The sequence below is a fragment of the Nicotiana tomentosiformis genome, chromosome 12, assembly GCF_000390325.3.
Source record: "Nicotiana tomentosiformis chromosome 12, ASM39032v3, whole genome shotgun sequence".
Classification (NCBI taxonomy): domain Eukaryota; kingdom Viridiplantae; phylum Streptophyta; class Magnoliopsida; order Solanales; family Solanaceae; genus Nicotiana; species Nicotiana tomentosiformis.
Genome location: NC_090823.1, coordinates 2930569 through 2954365, shown reverse-complemented (window position 1 = coordinate 2954365; position 23797 = coordinate 2930569). Strand labels below are relative to the sequence as shown.

Here is a 23797-nt window from a genome sequence, read left to right as displayed (position 1 = left end):
CAAAAAGCTCCAAAATCGCCCAAGAATGGAAGAAAATGGGCAAAAATGGTGAATTCCCGTTCTTTTAAGCTTTCTGCCAAACAGGTCTTTCGCACCTGCGGACAGTGTACCGCACCTGCGGAAAAACCTCGCAGGTGCAAGCTTAGCTTGGCTGCCCAGTTTCCGCATCTGCGCTCTTTTTCTCGCACCTGCACGTTCGCAGGTGCACCCGAGATTCCGCACCTGCGATGGCAGGCCTCCCTTCCCTCTTTCGTTTCTGCGCATAAACCTCGCATCTGCGAGAGTCGCACCTGCTGCTGTCCAAGCGCACGTGCGAACGTATCAGAAGTAGAAGACTTCAACTCTTCTTCAAGTTTTCAAAAAAAGTGATCCGAGCCTCGTCCGATTAACACTCGGGGCCACACCCGAACATACCAACAAGTTTGAAATCATAAAACGGACTCGCTCGAACTCTCGGAATGCGTAAAACAACATCAAATCTAAGAATCATACCCTAAACCAAATTGATTCAAACTTAAGAATTTCAAGTTCTTCAATTTACTTCCAATGCGCCGAAATATACATAAACTACTCGGAATGACACAAAATTTTGCGTGCAAGTCTTAAATCACTATACGGAACTATTCCCAAACTCGGAATTCCAAACGGACTTCAATTACTCAAAAACCTACGCCAAATCAAATTTAAAGAATTTTAAACCTTCAAATAGTTAATTTTTACTACTAAGCGTCAAAACGCTCCCGGGTTATCCAAAACCCGATTCGGACATACGCCCAAGTCCAAAATCATCATACGAACCTATTGGAACCGTCAAATCCCGATTCCGGGGTCATTTTCTCAAAATGTTGACCGAAGTCAAACTTGTCCATTTAAAGCTAACTTAAGGAACCAAGTATTCCGATTTCAACCCAAACACTTCCAAATCCCGAACCAACCATCCCCACAAGTCATAAATCATTAAAAGCACATACGAAAAGTTTTATTTTTGGAAACGGAGTTCTAAAAGTTAAAATAACCGGTTGGGTCATTACAGGAACTATGCTCCCACTAATGTATGCCTTTAATTGGATGGAAGGTTTCTTCGCAGATTATATTCTGATAATTTCAGACAAGGCAAAGCATATTAAATTTAGAAGAGAAAACGTAGTTATGTTTATTATTGGGAAGATTTCTTTCAATCACATTCAATCCTTGCTTTGAACGCAATTGTTGCCAAATTTGTCCATGTTTTCATCTCTACGATTGCTCTACTTTAGTTTTACTGAATAATTTCTTAATAATATTGTCAAACTACAACACCAGTCGTAGTTGAATCAAAAATCATAATTAGCAAATTCAAAGTTTTACTATATTTCAAAATTCAATCTCCTCCAAACTTCGGATTCAACTTTGTATTAGTATTTCCAACAAGAATATATGCTATCTAGTTAATTTCCAAAACAAAGTTCAGATATCACATAAAACTCAGTTTCTTCAAAAGTGCGACGATGACGCTTTTAATGTGAAACTCGAAATTTCTTCACCCAAATCATTCAGTTCCCATCAATATTCAAGTTTTTCAGTTCATACAAATATGAATCAGTACACATGAGCTGATTTGGAATTCATTCTCTACTTTTATTTCCTTAGTAAATAAATTGAGAAAAGAACAATATACGATACATCAACATACAAATTACAAACAAATATCTTACAAAATTAATGTAAATTTGAATATCTACAACAACATACATAGCAAAAATAAATTTCATACAATAAATTATATATTATACAACTTATTTACAACTTAACTATAACTTTTATATATTATTTCTACCCAGTTAAATACAACTACAATATCATACAACTTAAATACAATTTTTATACAATATGTCATTTCTATATTTTGTATCTGATTTATACATAGTAAAAACAAATTTCATACAATTAATTATATATTATACAACTTGTTTACAACTTATCTACAACTTTCATACATTATTTCTACCCAGTTAAATACAACTACAATATCATACAACTTAAATATAATTTTTATACAAATTTTATACAATATGTCTTTTGTATATATTTTGTATCTGATTTGTATATATTTTATTTGTGGTGCGTGCTTCTTCCTCTCTAAAATTCCAATTAAAACTTACTCTCTTAATACAATTTTGATACATATCAATAACTTTATGTAAAAAGATTGTATTGATAACTTGAATATAAATTTTATACAACGATTCATACATTATACAACTATTTTCAACTTTCATACAACATTCAAATAAAAATATATATATAACTACAACAGAATATAATTTACATACAATTATACTATAACTTTACTACAATTTCATAAGTATATTGTATGTCATGTGCTCCTCCTCCTCCTCCTCCTCTTCTTCTTCTTCTTCTTCTTCTTCTTCTTCGAGTTTCAATATGAAATTCAGCCAAAATCAAGTCTAATCTTCACCAAACACCCTTAAAATTAAAATATAAACTCCAAACAATATTTTTAATTATTTGCAACATAACCTAATCCAAACAAATAATGATTTTTGAAAACCCAAATTCAAATTCAAAACTCCAAAGCTTTTTAAGGTTAAACAAGTGTGGCATCATTAGTCCTCCATTTGATGTTGGAGTTAAAGAGATTGAAGGATGGACTGCTAGATTACTCCCTTCTCGTCAGGTATGGTGATTAATGTATTCACTTTGTTCCTTTAAACAATATGTGGAACTCCATTTCTGGTCATCTCCAAATTACGGCTTCTATTATTTAGGTTCTCGAGTTGATTGTAGGGATGAATGTTTAGTTATGGTCATATAAGCTTGTGAATTAAACATTTTTAAAGTTTTTTTAAAACTTTTTTGATCAATCATGATTTGCTTAATGCTTCTATACCATTTTGGTTCGTCTTAAGCTTCAACAATTCTCTGTAATTGGGGCAAGCATCTGTACGCTCATAAAGATAGAGAGAGACAGAGAGAGTGAGAGAGAGCGCAAGAGAGAGAAAGAGAGAGACGAAGAGAGAGCGGAGGAGGGAGAGAGAATAAGGATGAGAAATAATTGATTCCTTATTCAATTCCTAATATAAAGAGATACTCATTTAATTCCTAAAATGTATATAATTGGTAAATTATTTATGCCTATGTAATTAAATTGAAATTTGAGTAGAGAGAGTAATAAAGTTTCAAATAGTGTATAAAAATATAAAAATCTGTTTAGAGGAGTCCAATGTGAACTATGGTCTTTTCCTCCTTTTTGAGAGTACAAAAGGGCGTTAGAATAATATTTGTATTGTACTCTTACGCTTGTATTATTCACATTGCATTTGGGAGTTGTACTCTATCAAATTATTTACTTTTTTCCTAATGTAGGTGTAAAATGTTATCGTGACATGAAGTATTTGACTCTGAGTACATTTTATTAATAACCGTAATGTCTAAACCAACTTATGCGCACTTCGACAAATTTCACCGGATACCTGTTATCTCCCACCAGCAACATGTATCAAGTAACTCTGTCCACCAAGGCTTAAATAGATTTGGAAAAAATCACTTAGTATTTCTTTTTCCGCTAAAATTTGAACATGAGATCTCATGGTTATTAACCCACTTCATTGACGATAAAATCACACATTTGGGTTAAAATTGCAGATTATACAAAACTTTTCTTCTATTATAAAATAAAGACTATAAAAGAAATAAACTAAAGACAAGTATAGAGGGAGATTGATATTTTATTCAACTTTCAAAGTTATATTTATAATGAACTGAAAAATCCTCTATTTATAGAAGAAAGGAAGCAACTGCAAGGCTTTTCAGGAAGCAGCTGCAAGACTTTTCTTTAGCTGCTTGTAAGCTGTCTGCATGAGCTGCTTGCAATATACCTGTTTAATAAGAAGCTACTGCAAATTATTTTATTGAGTTGTTTGCAACCTGCCTGCATCAGCTGCTTGTAAGCTGTCTGCATGAGCTGCTTGCAACCTGCCTGTTTAATAAGAAGCTGCTGCAAATCATTTCATTGAGTTGCTTGCAACTTGCCTGCATCAGCTACTTGTGGATAAACTTTAACATAGTACTAAGAAAATTATCTATAGCAGAGTAATGAATGGACATCCACAATATAATATTTTCATAACATCTTTTTTTTTTACTTTTTTTTCTCTTATAATATACACATTTTATAATTTTTACCCTATCAAATCACAACCACCAAAAGCGGACAGATTTAAACAAAATACTATGACTACTACAAACCAACAACAATAAATGAATACTCTTCATAATAATCAGTAACTCCAGAAGCCAACCACTACTTCTCGTTAAAAACTTCCATAATGTGTAGATGAATACCCTATCAATGTCAAAATTTTTCTAAAGATCATATGTGTAGAATAATTTTGGTGAAATGTGCTTCGTTTTATCTCCTTTTATAAATCCTCCATTTCATTGGACTATGCATGCAACATTGTCTTCGTATAAAATTGTGGATCTTTTATCACATTCCAAACCACATTTTTCTCGAATGAAATGAATCACTAATCTCAACTATACGCATTCCCTACCTGCTTCATGAATAACTATTATCTCAGCATGATTTGAAGAAGTAGCAACATTAGATTGCTTTGTGGAGCGCCATGATATGATAGTACCTCCACATGTAAATACGTACCCGGTTTGAGATCGAGCTTTATGGGGATCGGATAAATAACCTGCATCTGCATAACCAAAAAGATTTGCACTACCTTTGTTAGCATAAAACAAAACCATATCAAGAGTTCCCTTTAGATATCGCAATATATGCTTAATCCCATTCCAATGTCTCAGTGTAGGAGAAGAGCTATATCTTGCTAGTAAATTAACAGAAAATGCTATATCAGGCATTGTAGCATTAGAAAGATACATAAGTGCCCCAATTGTACTGAGATAAGGTATTTCAGGACCAATGAGTTCCTCATCCTCTTCTGGAGGTCGGAACATGTCCTTATTTACTTCAAGTGATCGAACAATCATTGGTGTACTCAATTGGTGCGCTTCGTCCATGTAAAAGTATTTTAAGACCCTTTATGTATAGGCAGATTGATGGATAAAGATCCCATCTGCTAAATGTTGAATTTGCAGACCAAGACAGTTTTGTCTTTCCAAGATCTTTCATCTCAAATTCTTTCTTAAGATATTCAATTGCCTTTTGGAGCTCTTCTGGAGTTCCAACAAGATTTATGTCATCAACATAAATAGCAAGTATAACAAATTCTGATGCCATTTTATTTATAAAAATATATGGACAAATAACATCATTTATGTAACCTTCTTTCAACAAATATTCACTAAGGCGATTATACCATATGCGCTCAGATTGCTTTAAACCATATAAAGATCTTTGTAATCTGATTGAATACATTTTCCGAGATTTTGAATTTACTTCAGGCATTTTAAATCCTTCAGGGATCTTCATATAGAATTAATCAAATGAGTTATATAGGTTATGACTTACATTAAATTCCATAACATCTTCAGGTGTCTGGACTACAGGTCCGATCCTCACAACCTTTTACAATATTGTGCACTATATTGTATCAAATATATCGTCGACGATCATTTCGTATCAGTTCACAAGCGACATAACTTGTTGAGATCTCATCACTTTCTTTATTTTCAGGTACCTAAACTTCTTCTGGAGTTTCATGAAATGTTATATCGTGGGCTCTTCTAGAGCTTATTTCCTCCTTATTATGATCATTTTGATCATTTGCTCCTATTCATTTCAAGGATTGTTACCTTTGGAACAGATTGGTCTACCACGCTTCATGCGTAGAATAAACTCTATCCTTTAAGGACTTTAATTTTAATAGGAGCATTTGCATCTGAAATATGATATTTAATTTTGGATCAACAAATGCTTCTGGCATTTGATTTGAATTATCTTCTAAGCGAGGATCATATTAATGATAATTCGATTCATATAATATATTTTTCAGCTATTTTATTCTATCCCCCAAATGTTAGAAAAACTAACTCATATCCCCAATCTTCTTTGGGAAACATATCTTTGTGCATTGTGGTAGAGAAATTAATCATATACCACACATCAAAAGTTATTAGATAGTAAAAATATTTGGGTTTTGATCCTAATCCAATTGTGAGGGGAGGATTTATCATATTTTGTTGGTCTGATGCATACAAGTGCTGTTGTATGCAATTTAGAAAATTTTAGACCAACACATGATGCTTTGTTCTCATAAGCAATAGTTTAGCCATTAATAGGAGGTATTCAATGTTAAACTAGCTTGGATATAAACCAGCATCATCAAGATGAACTATCTTGATTTAATAATCTAAAAATTATGCTCTTAATTGAGAAATATAATTTCAAATGCCAAACTGCAGGTTGACAATAAACATACATGTAACCATCTTATATATGCATCTATAAGTGGTTCACATGATGGGTGAATGGACCCATATTCATCTTTTATATATTTCAGAATTCAGGGATTTTAGTCCCAACTTTAGATGGTATAATCAAGTTATTATGAGAACAAGCAACACAAAAAAATTCTTGAAGAATCTTCTAGTTCTTCAGTATATGCTTATATGAATTCTCAAATAGCTCATTTAAAAATGGCAAATTAAAGCTTCAAGTTTATCACGGTATGTTCTATCTCTAAGTAAACTTCTGGTTTACTATGGCATAAACTTTTGCATCAGTAAACTTCTGATTTACTGTGGCTACTTTTGTATCAGTAAACTTCTGGTATATTGTGATATATGATGTAGTACAAATTTGAAGAATAAAGCAGGTATCTTCTCACATACATATTTACCCTATATGATTGTGGAAACATGAAGATTTTCAATCTTTCAATAATTTGTAGTCTCAGCATGTTAGTCATATGTATTAGTAAATTTCAGTTTATCATAATATATGTTTTGACCACATTAATGATAAACAAGCTCTTCGGGAGCCCTCCATTTATTGTCCACAATCAAGTATTATTCAGACACTACTTGTGTCATGTGTCTTCTAGACAAACAGTTAGCTCTTCAGGAGCTTTTGTTGTACTACCAAATATTGCTCAAACACTTCTGGGGTCATGAGAGAAAATCATAATCAAATGAACAATTCTAATATTATAAATGACGAAAATTAAGAATTTTAATATTTCTACCACTAACTTTGTGACAAATATCTCCTTCAAGGAAAAATATCATTAACATCTTAATATTTTGTATCAATACGACAATCACATAGTCATTGCATCTTTTAAGGAAAGATACACGAGTTGTTATTTCCTTCGGGGAACTCAATAACTAACCATAATATATTAATGTGGTTGTAGTATAAAGCATTCTACAAGAATGCTTTTGCCTTAGAATGATACTTAATAAAATTATTCAAGATGTTTTACGTACAACAAGTACGTGTGGCAATGATCTTTATGCTACAAAAATAATATTTATATCCTTTATTATTCTACCTCTTCAGGAGGTGAGTTGTGGTATTTCTTCATTCACTCAAGGGAACGAAAATGTTCTTCAAAAATAACTTTGAATAGCTCATTATTTTGTTTAAGCACATAAAGATACTGCTTCAAAATATTTTTCTACTTCAGGAGGAAATTCCAATTGTGTTACTTCTTCAGGAGCAAATTTGAAATATGAAATATTAAGTATATATTCTCTCAATCATATTAACTCTTCTGGAGGTGAATTGTAATATATTTACAACAAGAGCGCGTTCATATTTACGACTTTATTAATATTATCACATTCACTTCAGAGAATAGATTAATATTTATCAAAAATTCTCATCCTTCAGGAAATCGAACATAATTATCTGAACGCGCATTAATCACATCAAATTGTGATGCTTCAACCTCTTTTAAAATATTTACTACTTCAGGAGCAAATCGAGGCGTGCATGTAATATAAAAAATATTTCTCTAGCTTATCTTTAATTGTAACCATAGAAAGCCTAAATTATCACTTCTGGTGGTCATATGCATATACCACTTCTGGTGGTTAACAAAATTTAGTTACAATGAGATATACGAAATATAACCACTTCTGGTGGTTGTATGTTTCTTGCAAACTCTGCTGGAGTTAAGTGGATCTAGCAATATTATCCACTTTGTAATCCTTTATTAAGATAATAAGGATGAAAATAAATACCAAAATTGGTACTGTATACGTAACATATAACCAAGCAAGCGATGATAAAGATATTAAAATATAAGCAAAAAGCTCAAATTAAATTACACAAATTTGGCCACTCCATATGTAAGTGATATCTACATCACTACCGCCAAGAAGAAAAACTCACCACCTCAAGGATATAATCTGCCTTATGATGCTCGGAATGAACAAGATCTGACCACGGACATAAAAGTGTCCCTTACATCGGAGATGAACACTGAAATAGAAATTAAATTCGATGTAAGTGCTCAAAATGGCAAAATCTCGTGCTGATAACGTGTTATAAAATAAAGACTATAAAAGAAATAAACTGAAGACAAGTATATAGGGAGATTGATATTTTATTCAACTTTCAAAGTTATATTCATAATGAACTGAAAACTCCTCTATTTATAGAAGAAAGGAAGCAACTGCGAGACTTTTCAGGAAGCAGCTGCAAGGCTTTTCTTTAGCTACTTGTAAGTTGTCTGCATGAGCTGCTTGTAACCTGCCTGTTTAATAAGAAGCTGCTGCAAATCATTTTATTGAGTTGCTTGCAACCTGCCTGCATCAGCTACTTGTAAGCTGTCTGCATGAGCTACTTGCAACCTGCCTGTTTAATAAGAAGCTGCTGCAAATTATTTCATTGAGTTGCTTGCAACCTGTCTGTATCAGCTGCTTGTAGATAAACTTCAACAGAGTACTAAATGAATAATTTTCTTCAGGAAAATTATCTATAGCGGAGTAATTAATGACCATCCATAATATAATATTTTCATAACATCTTTTTTTTTACTTTTTTTTCTCTTATAATATACATATTTTATAATTTTTACCCTATCAAATCACAACCACCAAAAGCGGACAGATTTAAACAAAATACTATGACCACTACAAACCAGAAGCAATATATGAATACTCTTCATAATAATTAGAAACTCCAGAAGCCAACCACAACTTCTCGTTAAAAACTTCCATCATATCATCTGGTACAAAACCTGCTCTACAAAGCGGACACGTCATCTGATCATGATCCATCCAATGGTCCACACAGCTCCGATGAAACACATGCTTACAATTTCTCAGCCGTCTGATTTCATCGTCCAACTCGAACTCGTACAGACACACCGCGCACTTCTCCGGCGGGTCCACTATTTCCGAGTACTTCACCACTGGTAAAATCTCCCTTATCAACGCCGCCGACACCGAGTGAAACCGGGGCTCCGAACAGGATTCGGGTCCGGCCAGGTATGAAAATTCGGGCTCGAGAAAATCCTCGAGGCCCAAAAGCGTAAATAGTGTGGAAATGAGCTTTTTAATGAAACCCAAAATTGTTATAATGTGAAGGAGTAATTTGGGAAGATACATGTCCGTGTAGCCTAGTGGAAAACCCATAATCTCTAGTTTTTTTTTTCTTTGCTTTGTGAAAGAATAAAAGAAAAGAAGATGAAAATGAAAGGTGTTTTCTTCGAGTAGTAGTGTGTGTAGTGCGTGAAAATATGGAGGAATTAGTGATGGATATAGAGTTGAGCTGAGATAGTTGTTAATGGGGGAATGGGTAAGGTCGGGGATTATATATATAGGGAAGTAGGAATAGAATAAAGCGAAAAAGGGTCAATTTGTCCCGTACAATCTAAAATACTACTACTACAACAACAACAACACAGTAAAATTCCATTAATGAAATTTGGGGAGGGTAGTGTGTACGCAGACCTTACCCCTACCCCAAAGGAGTACAGAGACTCGTATACAATCAAAATAGATTTCAGCCTTGACATGTCCTATCGAGTTCGAAGGGTAATGTATCGAAATAAGATCCCGAAGGGGGGACGAACTAACCTCGAACCCGGAGAGGCCGGTCCGTGTCGAGATCGATATCATAATCAAACTCGAATAAGAATCGAACCATGATGCAGGGTAGACCTATCGTGCTGATAATCTAGAGACCAACCAACATTGACCTGGAATCAATTCGAGGGCTCGAACCAGGATCGGGCTCGAACCAAGATCACAAGTTCGAGCCAAAATCAAGCTCAAACCAAAATCGAGGATTCTAAGCAAGATCGAGCTCGCAGACAAAAGCCGTTGCAATCCCATTAGAGAGAATCTTGGCAGAAATTATGGAAAAGCTGACTTATCATGAGTCTCCCACTGAATATTTATTTTATTATGCTTGGAGCCGAATCCCTCCACTATAAAAGGGATTGATTATCATTTCTGTAGGACAAGTTTTCTGAGACTTACATTGTAATAAAAGTACTATATTCTTCTACAGTAAAGAATTGCTCTTTCAATTTCTTAGATTGATTCTATTTGTCGAATCCTAAGGTTCATTGTTCTTGATAACCTTATCTAGATTGCATTCTCTCCAATCTACATTTACATTATTATTTATCCTTGTATTTTGTATCAAGTTACACCACATATCCTCGGAACTGCGTATAAATTCAACTCTATCTATTTTTCGGGTAAATAGTTTGGCGCCCACCGTGGGGCCGAGGATAACAGTGGTCATTTGATACAAATCTAAAAAAACACGCCATTGTGCTTTGCACTTATTTCCGAAAACATCTTGAATTTCGGATCAGCTACGAATAACCACCGATCGATTACGAAGTCGGCCTTCAAGATGAAACCAACAACTTGGCATCCGAGGCTCGAATCGAAGTACCCAAAATTCGAGCCGAAATACCATTGGATGTCAATTCACAAATAGTTTTGGAGGCAAACCAGCGTTCCGAACCGGAAAGAAGCATTCAGGGCGGTACTCGATCCGTAGCCCGAGACACCCAAAACCCAGGGGAAATCGGGGCAAGCTTACGTATGATCTTCGAGATGCTGCAAGCCCAACAAGTAGCGATAGCTCAGCTATAAAGCCAAACTCGCGCACAAAGAAGGCCGGTTTCCAATCCATTTCGAGAAGTCACCCCCAGAACAGAGCCTGCCATAGTGAAATCTAACGAGCAAGAATCGGGGACTACTCCCGGAATTACTAAATTGCTCGAGGAACTCACAAAATGAGTCGAAGCCAACGACAAGAGGGTGGAAACATACAATGCCAGGGTCGACCAAATTTCGAGGGCTCCACCAATGATAAAGGGGCTTGATTAAAAAAAATTCATACAAAAGCCTTTTCCGTCGAGTGCGGCACCGAAGCCAATCCCCAAAAAGTTCCGTATGCCCGAAATTCCCAAATATAACGGTACGACCGATCCTAACGAACATGTCACCTCTTACACGTGTGCCATAAAAGGCAACGATTTGGAAGATGATGAGATCGAATCCGTGCTGTTGAAAAAGTTCGGGGAGACCCTCTCGAACGGAGCTATGATCTGGTACCATAATTTACCGCCAAATTCCATCGATTCTTTTGCCGTGTTAGCAGATTCATTCGTAAAGGCACATGCTGGTGCCATAAAGGTTGCAACGAGGAAATCAGACCTCTTCAAAGTAAAGCAAAGGCAGGATGAAATGCTGAGGGAATTCGTATCCCGATTTCAAATGGAACGCATGGAATTACCCCTGGTCACAGATGACTGGGCCGTACAAGCCTTCACCCAAGGGTTGAACGAGCTAAGTTCGACAGCATCACATCGGCTGAAACAAAATTTGATCGAGTATCCAGCGGTAACTTGGGCAGATGTGCACAACCGATATCAATCAAAAATTAGGGTCGAGGATGATCAGTCGGGAGCCCCGTACGGACCCGTTCATCAGAACAGGATAGTTATTAAAAATCAAAAGCAAATCGACAGATAACAAAGGTCGAACAGAGACCGATATCGACCGTACATCGCAGATCGGGTGAACAACGGTTCAGCACGCAACGCAGTTTGGAACAGTCGAAGGATTGATCGAGGACAAAATTCTCAGGGGCTTATGAGTAAGAGCGGCTTCGATAAATATGCCGATCCTATAGAAGTACCTCGATTATCAGAATATAACTTCAGCGTTGGTGCATCCGCTCTCGTGTCGGCCATCGGACGCATCAAAGACACTAAATGGCCTCGACCAATGCAGACCGATCCTGCCCGAAGAAATCCCAATCAAACGTGCGAATATCATGGTACCCATGGCCATAGAACGGAAGATTACAAGCAACTAAGAGAGGAAATAACTCGCTTATTTAACAAAGGGCACCTTCGGGAGTTTCTGAGTGATAGGGCAAAGAGCCATTTTAGAAGTAGGTATTTCAACAAGCAAAACAAGCAAGAAGAACTGCAGCACGTCATCCACATGATCATCGGCGGCATCGATACCCCTCAGGGACCAATGCTTAAACGCAATAAAACATCGATGGTGAGGGAAAAGCGATCTTGGACTCAAGATTACGCAACCATGGGGACTCTGTCCTTTGATGATGAAGATGCAGAGGGGGTCATCCAACCTCACAACGACGCACTGGTAATATCCGTACTCGTGAATAAAACTAAAATTAAGCGTGTGTTAATCGATCCAGGTAGCTCAGCCAACATCATCCGATTGAAGGTAGTGGAGCAACTCGGCCTACAGGATCAGATCGTACCCGCAACTCTGGTCCTAAACGGGTTTAATATGGCATGCGAAACCACCAAAGGTGAGATAGTCCTACCAATAAACGTGGCCGGAACCATCCAGGAAATAAAGTTTCACGTGATCGAAGGCGATATGAGATATAATGCCCTTTTCGGAAGGCCATGGATCCACAACATGAGAGCTGTGCCTTCGACCCCACACCAGGCCCTCAAATTCCCGACGTCGGGAGGTGTCAAAACGGTGTACGGAGAACAACCAGCCGCAAAAGAAATGTTTGCCGTCGACGAAGCTAAACCAGTGTCCTCACTTTCGCCGATAAAAGGATCGGGCCCGGAAGGAGAACGGGACACCAAATAGCAATCACATACATCGGCTTCAACCCAGCCAGACAACTAGAAAATCGAAGAGGATGGTGATCAAAGGGTCCCTCGATCTTTCGTGATTCCCGATGACTTCGACGCCAAAAAATCGACGATCGATGAGCTAGATCAAGTCATATTAATTGAGCACTGGACCGAGCGAAAGGTATACTTGGGAACAGGGTTGAGCCCTGAACTCAAGAAGAAACTCGTTCAATTTCTTATCGATAACATCGATTATTTTTCCTGGTCCTATTTAGATATAATAGGGATCCCGCCGGACATAACGATGCATCAGCTAAGTTTGGACCCCAGGTTCAGACCGGTGAAGCAAAAGAGAAGACCCCAGTCCGATAGAAAGCACGCATTCATAAAGGATGAGGTAACCAAGCTTCTCAAAGTAGGGTCCATTCGGAAGGTGAAATATCCCGAATGGCTAGCCAACGTAGTTGTAGTCCCTAAAAAAGGGAACAAACTTAGAATGTGCGTGGACTATAAGGATTTGAACAAAGCATGCCCCAAAGATTCCTTTCCGCTGCCCAATATCGATCACATGATCGATACCACGGCCGGCAATGAGATCCTCACTTTTCTCGATGCCTATTCCGAGTATAATCAAATCCAGATGAAACCGGAGGACCAGGAAAAGACTTCATTTGTCACCAAATATGGAACGTATTGCTATAATATGATGCCCTTCGGGATAAAAAATGCAGGGGCTACTTACCCACGCCTAGAAAATAAAATGTTCGAAGAACAAATAGGAAAATCAATGGAAGTTTATATTGATGACATGTTAGTTAAGTCCCTGCGCGCAGAGGACCATTTAACTCATTTGCAGGAAACGTTCGAGATTTTAAGGAAATACAACATGAAGCCCAACCCCGAAAAATGTGCTTTCGGGGTCGGTTCGGGCAAGTTCCTCGGCTTCATGGTGTCACATCGGGGAATAGAGATTAACCCCGATAAAATCAAGGCCATCAAAGACATCGTCGTTGTGGACATCGTGAAGGCCGTACAAAGGCTAACGGGTCGGATTGCCGCCTTAAGCCGGTTCATCTCAAGATCATCTGATCGAATTCATAAATTTTTCTCTCTACTCAAAAAGAAGAACGATTTATCTTGGACCTCGGAGTGCCAACAAACATTAAAAGAACTAAAGCGATATCTATCAAGCCCACCACTGCTTCACACTCCAAAAAAAGACGAGAAACTTTGTTTGTACTTGGCAGTATCAGAAGTCGTAGTAAGCGGTGTCCTAGTTCGAGAAGAGCAAGGTACGCAATTTTTCGTTTATTATACGAGTCGAACCTTAGGAGAGGCGGAAACTAGATATCCGCTCCTAGAAAAATTGGCACTTGCACTGATTAGCGCCTCAAAAAAGTTAAGGCCGTACTTTCAATGTCATCCCATATGTGTGTTGTCCACTTACCCGCTTCGTAATATTTTGCACAAACCCGAGTTATCAGGCCGACTGGCCAAATGGGCCGTCGAACTCATTGGGTATGATATCGAATATCAACCCCGCATGACCATCAAGTCTCAAATTTTAGCAGACTTCGTGGACGATTTCACACCAACCCTCGTACCCGAAGTCGAAAAAGAACTGTTGAAATCAGGTACATCATCAGGGGTATGGATCCTTTTTACGGACGGGGCTTCGAACGTAAAAGGGTCCGGGCTGGGCATAGTTTTGAAACCACCCACGGGTAGCACTATTAAGCAATCTATTAAAACTATCAAGTTGACTAACAACGAGGCCGAGTATGAAGCCATGATTGCAGGTCTCGAGCTAGCTAGAAACTTGGGAGCAGAAGTCATTGAAGCCAATTGCGACTCCTTGCTGGTGGTGAGTCAAGTAAACAAAACCTTCGAAGTTCGAGAAGGTAGAATGCAAATGTATTTAGATAAACTGCTTATCACTTTGCGCCATTTCAAATAATGGACTTTACGGCATGTACCACGGGAACAGAATAATGAGGCCGATGCGCTGGGGTCGTCGGTCGAGGTAGATAATACGGGCCCGGGGAATGTTGTTCAACTTTCGAGATCGGTAATCGAAGAAGGTCACGCCGAAATAAATTCTACAAGCTTAACCTGTGATTGGAGAAACAAGTATATTGAATACTTGAAAAGCGGAAAACTCCCATCGGACCCTAAAGATTCCAGAACCCTACGGACCAAAGCTGCTCGATTTACGTTGGCTTCGGACGGAACGCTGTACCGAAGAACGTTCGATGGACCGTTGGCGGTATGCTTGGGTCCGGGGGATATCAATTACATCCTACGGGAAGTGCATGAGGGTACTTGCGGGAATCACTCTGGAGCCGATACATTAGTCCGAAAAATAATCAGAGCAGGGTATTATTGGATCGATATGGGCAAAGATGCAAAGGAATTTGTTCGTAAATGTGACAAATGTCAAAGGTTCGCACCAATGATTCACCAGACCGGAGAGCAACTCCACTCAGTCCTATCCTCGTGGACATTCATGAAATGGGGAATGGATATAGTCGGCCCTCTGCCATCGACCCCAGGTAAAGCCAAATTCATTTTGTTTATGACGGACTATTTTTCTAAATGGGTTGAAGCGCAGGCGTTCGAGAAAATAAGAGAGAAAGAAGTTATAGACTTTATTTGGACTCATATCATATACCGATTCGGGATACCCGCCAAAATAGTATGTGACAATGGAAAACAATTCGTTGGCGGCAAAGTAACAAGATTCCTAGAAGACCACAAGATAAGAAGGATACTGTCGATGCCATACCACCCCAGTGGGAATGGGCAGGCCGAATCAACAAACAAAACTGTCATTCAAAACTTAAAGAAGAGGTTGAACGACGCTAAAGGGAGATGGCGAGAAATCCTGCCCGAAGTCCTTTGGGCATATCGGACAACATCAAAATCCAGTACGGGGGCGACCCCGTTCTCCTTAGTATATGGGTCCGAAGCATTGATATCAGTCGAAGTTGGTGAACCCAGTGCCAGATTTCGATTCGCGATGGAAGAATCAAATAACGAGGCTATGAATACAAGCCTCGAACTATCGGACGAAAGACGAGAAACTGCTCTCGTCCGAATGGCCGCCCAAAAGCAGCGAATCGAAAGATATTATAATCGAAGAACCAAGCTCCGCCATTTCAAGCCTGGGGACTTAGTGTTGAGAAACATTACCATCAATACCCGAAATCCGAATGAAGGAAAGCTAGGACCAAATTGGGAAGGACCATATCAGGTACTCGAGAACATCGAAAAGGGGTCGTACAGGATCGGCGTTAAAAACGGCAAATAACTATCAAGCAGCTGGAATGTATCACATCTAAAACAGTACTACTGTTAAGGTACAACCTTTCCATATTCGTTTATATCTCAAAACTGACCCCTGCAGAAGTCCGAACAAGGGACAGATCTCTCGCTAGAAAGCACGCGTTGCACTCTTTTTCCCTTAGACCGGTTTTATCCCAAATGGGTTTTTCGGCAAGATTTTTAATGAGGCAACCATTGATCGTGCAGCATTTACGACAATATCCGAGGTCCCGCAAGAAAGTTATTTCACAGCAACAGGGTCCCAATAGGAGAAACTGTAAGAGCCAAATGGTCGAAGCGAACCATGCTCATATAGATTGGCCCAAACCCAGGCGTGTAATAACGTGCGAAGAAAGTTCTCTTTTTTATCGGCATCTTATATCCAATGAAAATTCCTCTATTTTGAGATTTATTGTGCAATCAGAATTAAGATACATTCGACCACTAAGCCTACGGGCTACATTACTTCGAGTTCGAATCATTCACTCGACCAAGCCTACGAGCTATTTTTATTTCGAGTTCGAGCAAACACTCGCTCGACCATTATGCCTACGGGCTACATTACTTCGAGTTCGAATCATTCACTCGACCAAGCCTACGGGCTATTTTTATTTCGAGTTCGAGCAAACACTCACTCGACCATTAAGCCTACGGGCTACATTACTTCGAGTTCGAATCATTCACTCGACCAAGCCTACGGGCTATTTTTATTTCGAGTTCGAGCAAACACTCACTCGACCATTAAGCCTACGGGCTACATTATTTCGAGTTCGAATCATTCACTCGACCAAGCCTACAGGCTATTTTTATTTCGAGTTCGAGCAAACACTCACTCGACCATTAAGCCTACGGGCTACATTACTTCGAGTTCGAATCATTCACTCGACCAAGCCTACGGGCTATTTTTATTTCGAGTTCGAGCAAACACTCACTCGACCATTACGCCTACGGGCTACATTACTTCGAGTTCGAATCATTCACTCGACCAAGCCTACGGGCTATTTTTATTTCGAGTTCAAGAAAACACTCACTCGACCATTACGCCTACGGGCTACATTACTTTGAGTTCGAACCACTCACTCGACTAAGCCTACGGGCTACATTACTTTGAGTTCAAACCATTCACTCGACTAAGCCTACCGGCTACATTACTTCGAGTTCGAACCATTCACTCGACTAAGCCTACGGGCTACATTACTTCGAGTTCGAATCATTCATTCGACTAAGCCTACGGGCTACATTAATTCGAGTTCGAATCATTCATTCGACTAAGCCTACGGGCTACATTAATTTGAGTTCGAATCATTCACTCGACTAAGCCTACGGGCTACATTTTTGAGTTTGAGCAAACACTCGCTCGACCATTACGCCCACGGGCTATATTTCTTCAAGATCAAATCATTGACAACTAATAAGCCTAAAGGGCTACATTGCCCCAAGTTTGAGTAAACGCTCGCTCGATTACAGAGGCTACGGGGTCCAAAATTGATTAAGTTGTTTAAAACATTGTGGAAACATTCATAAGGCGAATAAAGTCCTCGCAAGACGAAAAACAAAAACAGAAGCAAGTCGGCAAAATGGGAGATATGTCTATACACAAATTTATCTGCATGGGTGATTACAACGTAAAAACTAAGAACTAAATTTCTCGATCGGGAGCTGTCTCTTCTTTATCAGGTTCCCCCCCATTTTCGGATCCGCTCTTGCTCCCATCGTCGTCGTCATCACCATCAGAAACCACAGCTTCAGCATCAGCTTCGAGTTCTTTTGCCCTTTTTATCTCTTCAGCGAGATCGAAGCCACGAGCATGAATCTCCTCGAGAGTTTCCCTTCTGGATCGGCACTTAGCAAGTTCAGCGACCCAATGCGCTCGACTATCGGCGGACTCGACTGCCTCTCTTGCCTGGACTTGGGCAGCTTCAGCATCGGCCCGATAGACGGCCACGAGCGTATCCGCATCGGCCTTTGCCTTTTCAGCATCGGATTCAGCCTTGGCGAGTACAGAGGCCAATCAAGCCTCAAGCTCCTCAATTCTTCTTGCTTGAACTAAGCCTTTTTCCTTCATTTTCTGAAGTTGGGTTTCGGACGATGATAACTGGGCTCGAGCAGTCTCTTTTTCTGCAGCAAAGCGGTCCATACCTTCTTTCCACCGCAAGGACTCCATCCTTATCACGTCGACCTCCTCACGAAGCTTCCCGATCATCTCGATTTTTTGCTGCAGCCGTGAGACCGAAATGTTAGCTATCGTTCCGGTATCAAACCCATAGGCTTTCAAAAGCATCATTACCTGCTCAGACAAATCATTCTGATCTTGATAAGCCTTGGCCAGATCAGCTCGGAGGTCTTTTATTTCCTCCTCTCTCTGCCCTAAGGAAAGTCTAAGGGAGTTCCTCTCGTCAGTAGCACGGTGTAGGTCGGCCGCATATCGATGCAGCTCTTCTGGGAATGAGAACATTGTTCTCAATGGACTGCCGCTGCCTACAAAGAAACAAGAAGCGAAGTTAACGAAAAACGAACATAAAGATAGTACTGACAAAACAATTTTAATGGCTCACCTGATTCAAAGCCTGCCGCAATCCGTGAAAAAGATCTGATTCATCACCGGCACCGGCAACGTCCTCAATACCGGTAAACAGGTCAAGAAACAGATCTTCTTCATCGTGAGGCCTGTCTAGATTGAGGGCTCCCAGAGCTTGAGCTTCCCGAATCACCCCTGCAGAAAAAGCGGGAAAGGTAGGCGAATCCTCGATCGCTGCTGCCCCAAATGACTCGCTTGGAGCGTTCCCCTCGGCTCGGAGGGGTTCGAGGGGCTCTTCAATTGTATCCCCTGCCGGTTGACTCCGATGAGAGGCATCTTCAACATCCGATAGTTCGGGGACTCTACCTGAATCTTTCTCTGGTATATTTTCAGTTCGAGGCGGAGCCTCATAGAGCATCATCGATCCAGCCAGCGATGAAGCATCGGTGGCTCTCTTCGTTTGGACCGCCAGCGCGGACTCATTGTTCTCTTCTTCTTCTTCTTCTTCTTCTTCTTCTTCTTCTTCTTCTTCTTCTTCTTCTTCTTCTTTTTCTTCTTCTTCATCTTCATCCCTTAGACGCATAACGGATTCCACGGTCAAAGGAATGACATTCTTGTTCGGCTTACGAGCCGTCCTATTCTTCGGTTTTGGATATTCGGGAACTGAGGCTCTCTTCCTTTTATTTTCCTTCACCGTCTTTGGGACAGAGGTCGAAACATCCTCCTCATTGGACAGGGGCCTCAAGACCGCGTCTTTACCCAAACCTGCATATGGGAAACCTTATAAAAAATATTTTGAGAAACGCCTCGTTCGGATCATCAGAGTCCGAGAAATGAGCTTACCGTGATTTTTGGCCTCCCACCGACCCTTTAACAAATCACGCCATGAGCGCTCGGCGTATGTGGAGGTCAAAACAAGAGCTCGTACCCAGTTCTTGAGATCGGGAACCGTTCCGGGCATCCAGGGAACCGCTACATCACAAAAGTAGGAGTGTCAATAAGAGAATAAATGGAAGAACAAAATAGAAGCAACAGCAAGATCACACTTACGTTTCATATTCCACTCCTCGGGAAAGGGCATCTTTTCAGTCGGAATCAGGTCCGAAGTCCTTACTCAAACGAACTTGCCCATCCAACCCCGGTCCCTGTCCTTGTCAATACTCGAGAACAGAGCCTTGGTAGCCCGACACTGGAATTTTATTAATCCTCCTCGAAAAAGTCGGGGACAGTACAGCCGGATAAGATGATCGAGGGTGAACAACATCCCCTCGATTTTGCTCATAAAATGTCGGATCAGGATAACGATCCACCACAAAGAAGGATGGACCTGGCCTAGGGTTACCTGATATTGTCGACAGAAGTCAATAATGACAGAATCGAGGGGACCCAAAGTGAAAGGGTAAGTATATACATTCAAAAACCCTTTCACGTAAGAAGTGATATCTTCGTCACGGGTAGGTATTATTATTTCTTTTTCACCCCAATTGCAATCCTTCTTTAACAGATCGAGGTGCTTCTTGGTTATCGAACACATGTACCTCGATACCAGCTCACACCGGCCAGGGACCGATGAACCTTTATCAACTTAAAATCTGAAGTAAGGACACAATCCCCGGGAACACAATCCTCTGGCCGTGGTTCTGCCGGTGTCTCATCGCGACACACTGTGAAGATAAAGCCTTCTCTTTCTGAGGAATGGTTTGCGATGTTTTCGCCATTTTTGAATTCAAAAGTAAGGAATAGAAAAAAGTGACAGAGATTTGGTAGAATTGAAGAGGGGTTTTTGCGAAAAGAAATCACAGCTTTACTGGTAAGTTGGAGAGTACGAAGAAGAACTTGGGAAATTTTGGAAGATAGAAGATGTAAAAATGGTAAAAGATAAAAGTAAGGGTTATTTATAGGTTCAAACGATGGCGGTTCAGTATTAGCAGTGGCCGACCACCGCCTGACATGCATTAAATGCCTTGAAAGACTAAACTAACGGGACAGCTACCAGATGTGTCATGGTCGAACCCGATGGAAACGACAAGATATAATCCGATCGAGCTGTTGAAAATCATATCGTTTCTCGCCATATTCTTTCTGAGAAACGAGGGGACTATCTGTATACGGTCGAAATAGATCTCATCCTTGGCATATCCGATCGAGTTCGAAGGGTGATGTATCGAAGTAAGATCCCGAAGGGGGGATGAACTAACCTCGAACCTGGGGAGGCCGGTCCGTATCGAGATCGATATCATAATCAAACTCGAATAAGAATCGAACCATGATGCAGGGTAGACCTATCGTGCTGATAATCCAGAGACCAACCAACATTGACCTGGAATCAATTCGAGGGCTCGAACCAGGATCGGGCTCGAACCAAGATCACAAGTTCGAGCCGAAATCAAGCTCAAACCAAAATTGAGGATTCTAAGCAAGATCGAGCTCGCAGACAAAAGCCGTTGCAATCCCACTAGAGAGAATCTTGGCAGAAATTATGGAAAAGCTAACTTATCATGGGTCTCCCACTGAATATTTATTTTATTATGCTTGGAGCCGAATCCCTCCACTATAAAAGGGATTGGTTATCATTTCTGTAGGACAAGTTTTCTAAGACTTACATTGTAATAAAAGTTCTATATTCTTCTACAGTAAAGAATCGCTCTTTCAATTTCTTAGATTGATTCTATTTGTCGAATCCTAAGGTTCATTGTTCTTGATAACCTTATCTAGATTGCATTCTCTCCAATCTACATTTACATTATTATTTATCCTTGTATTTTGTATCAAGTTACGCCACATATCCTCGGAACTGCGTATAAATTCAATTCTATCCAGTTTTCGGATAAACAAGGCTGTTTCCGAAAGACCCTCGGCTCAAGAAAATAAAAAAATAAAAGGACAAAAGGAGACAATATTAGTATCACCACAACAATCATAGGAAAAATATGAACATCATGAAATATAGAAGAAAGATGCAAAGCAAAAGCGATAGCTAGTAAATAGGATATGCATAATCTAAAATACAGTAACAACATATAGCAGTACACATAGACCTAATCCCTATTGGCTAGACGCAAGGAGCCTATTTCCAATAAACTCTTAACTCAAGAAAGTGTCTAAATACAGTAATACTAATAATTATTACTTGCCTTTTACGATTATTATATGATTAATATATAGGAGAGAAAGAACTCTCGTCCCAAATCGCTCTCTATCGCATAAAGATTAGAGTTTAGACTAAGGTATAAGAGTTACGTTCAATATGCCGTGAGAATTATCACTGATAAGTAATTTTAGTCACGATTTAATCAATTTTTTTGGCTTTCGCTACAAAGAGATACTCATAAGTTCTCCATTTATGATTTATGTCAATCTATTTAGTATAGAGTAGCATGCATCTACGGGGTAAAATTGAATATTTTACTCTTGGAGTTCATTCATTTCACACTAAAGCTCCGTTGGCAAGGTTTGCTAACGACAATAGCATGACTAGACAGTAAGTATAACGAATTCTTTTTTAACAATCTCGAACATCTTTTAAATGACAAAAATGGATTTGTCTTTTTTGGGGGGGGGGGGTTGGGGGGAGTTGTAGGGGGAGTCCGGAACCAAAACAATGCATTTTTGGACTCAAGACACAAAAATAGATGGAAAAAGAAGTTAGTGACCAAAATACATATAACGCCCTTTATACTTGAATATGATAAGACGGGTACGTATAGCGCCCTTTATTAAGGCGCTATACATATTTTGTGGCCTCACCAATAATTATTCTGCACGTAACTGACAAAACAATAATTCAAATGGGCATATCGCCCTTATTTAAGGCGTTATACCTCAAAAAATTCGACCCCCCGGATTGGGCATTGCCTTATTTAAAGACGTTAAGGATTTTGTAAAAATCCATTCAGAAAAATTCTCAAGTCTTGTTAAATTTTTCTTCGTTAAGTTATTTTGTATTTTGTCATAATGTCTGAAGAGCGAATAATTAGGGTTTCATTATATTGGGGGAGGTGAGGTTGTGGTGGCGAATAACTCAGTAAGCTATAGTTTATCTCCACAGTGTCATATTAAGTTGCCACTTACAATGGAGTATGATAGATTGGTATCGTTGTTATGTAAAAATATGAGTGTGAGCAAACGTTCGGTGAACATTAAAGTAACCGGAAGATATCCGTTTTCTGTCACTCCGCAAGGGGTTGCTTGTTATGTTGAGTTTAATATCGAGGATGATGAAACTCTGAGTGATTTTTTGAGGACTCCGGATGAATACCGGGAATTTCTTTTGATAAAAATATTGGAAATGTACATCAAGGCTGAAAACGTTCGCAATAATGAGGTTGCGCAAAGCAGGGATATCCCTCAGTTATCGGGTGGTTATTTTGGAGCAGTTTTAGCCGAACATGTTCCGGCAGAAAGAGTTTGGCCTGATCTAAACTTATCTCCACGGGAAAATGAGGATCAAGGAAATAATTTCACTCATACTTTACATGATCCACAAGACGAGTGGTAAACTTCAATTTTCCTTTGTGTTATGATGTTTATAAATTTTACAAGTTATGAATCAACGCCCAGTTGGAATATGTGTAGTTCTGGTGTGTTGGATCATGGGGGTCTATCCGGGAGTCATCACCAACAGGATGATGTCCATTATGTGATGTCAACACATTAGGATTTGTAAGTGAAGTGATATAGCTATATGTAAAGTATTTATCAATTTGAGTAACTCATTATTTTGTTGGTTGTGCAGTGAAAATGAGCTACTTGAACGTCATGTCCTGACTCAATTTCCCGAAGACGACATATTTAATCAAGATCTGGCAGATGCTCAGAGTCAGGAAGAGAACAGTGATTATGACAACAATACCGATGAGTCCGTAGATGATACACCCTTCCCTGATGAGGGTGATGATGAGGAGGCAGAGAAAGCTGGACCTGATTTGAC

General features: G+C 39.3%; 2 protein-coding genes across 2 annotated transcripts; both read right to left on the bottom strand.

Annotated features, from left to right (window-relative positions):
- Nucleotides 1-8512: 8512 nt before the first annotated feature.
- LOC104090148 (brassinosteroid-responsive RING protein 1-like) lies at nt 8513-9726 on the bottom strand. Its single transcript, XM_009595199.4, has one exon. It carries the CDS (start codon nt 9559-9561, stop codon nt 9058-9060), a length of 504 nt encoding a protein of 167 aa, XP_009593494.1. The 5' UTR covers nt 9562-9726; the 3' UTR covers nt 8513-9057.
- Nucleotides 9727-17988: 8262 nt separating this feature from the next.
- On the bottom strand, nt 17989-19948 carry LOC138903669 (uncharacterized). Its single transcript, XM_070192108.1, has 4 exons — nt 19918-19948; nt 19495-19632; nt 18905-19422; nt 17989-18339 (listed from the first exon to the last, which is right to left on the bottom strand). Exons 1-4 carry the CDS (start codon nt 19946-19948, stop codon nt 17989-17991), a joined length of 1038 nt encoding a protein of 345 aa, XP_070048209.1.
- Nucleotides 19949-23797: the final 3849 nt, after the last annotated feature.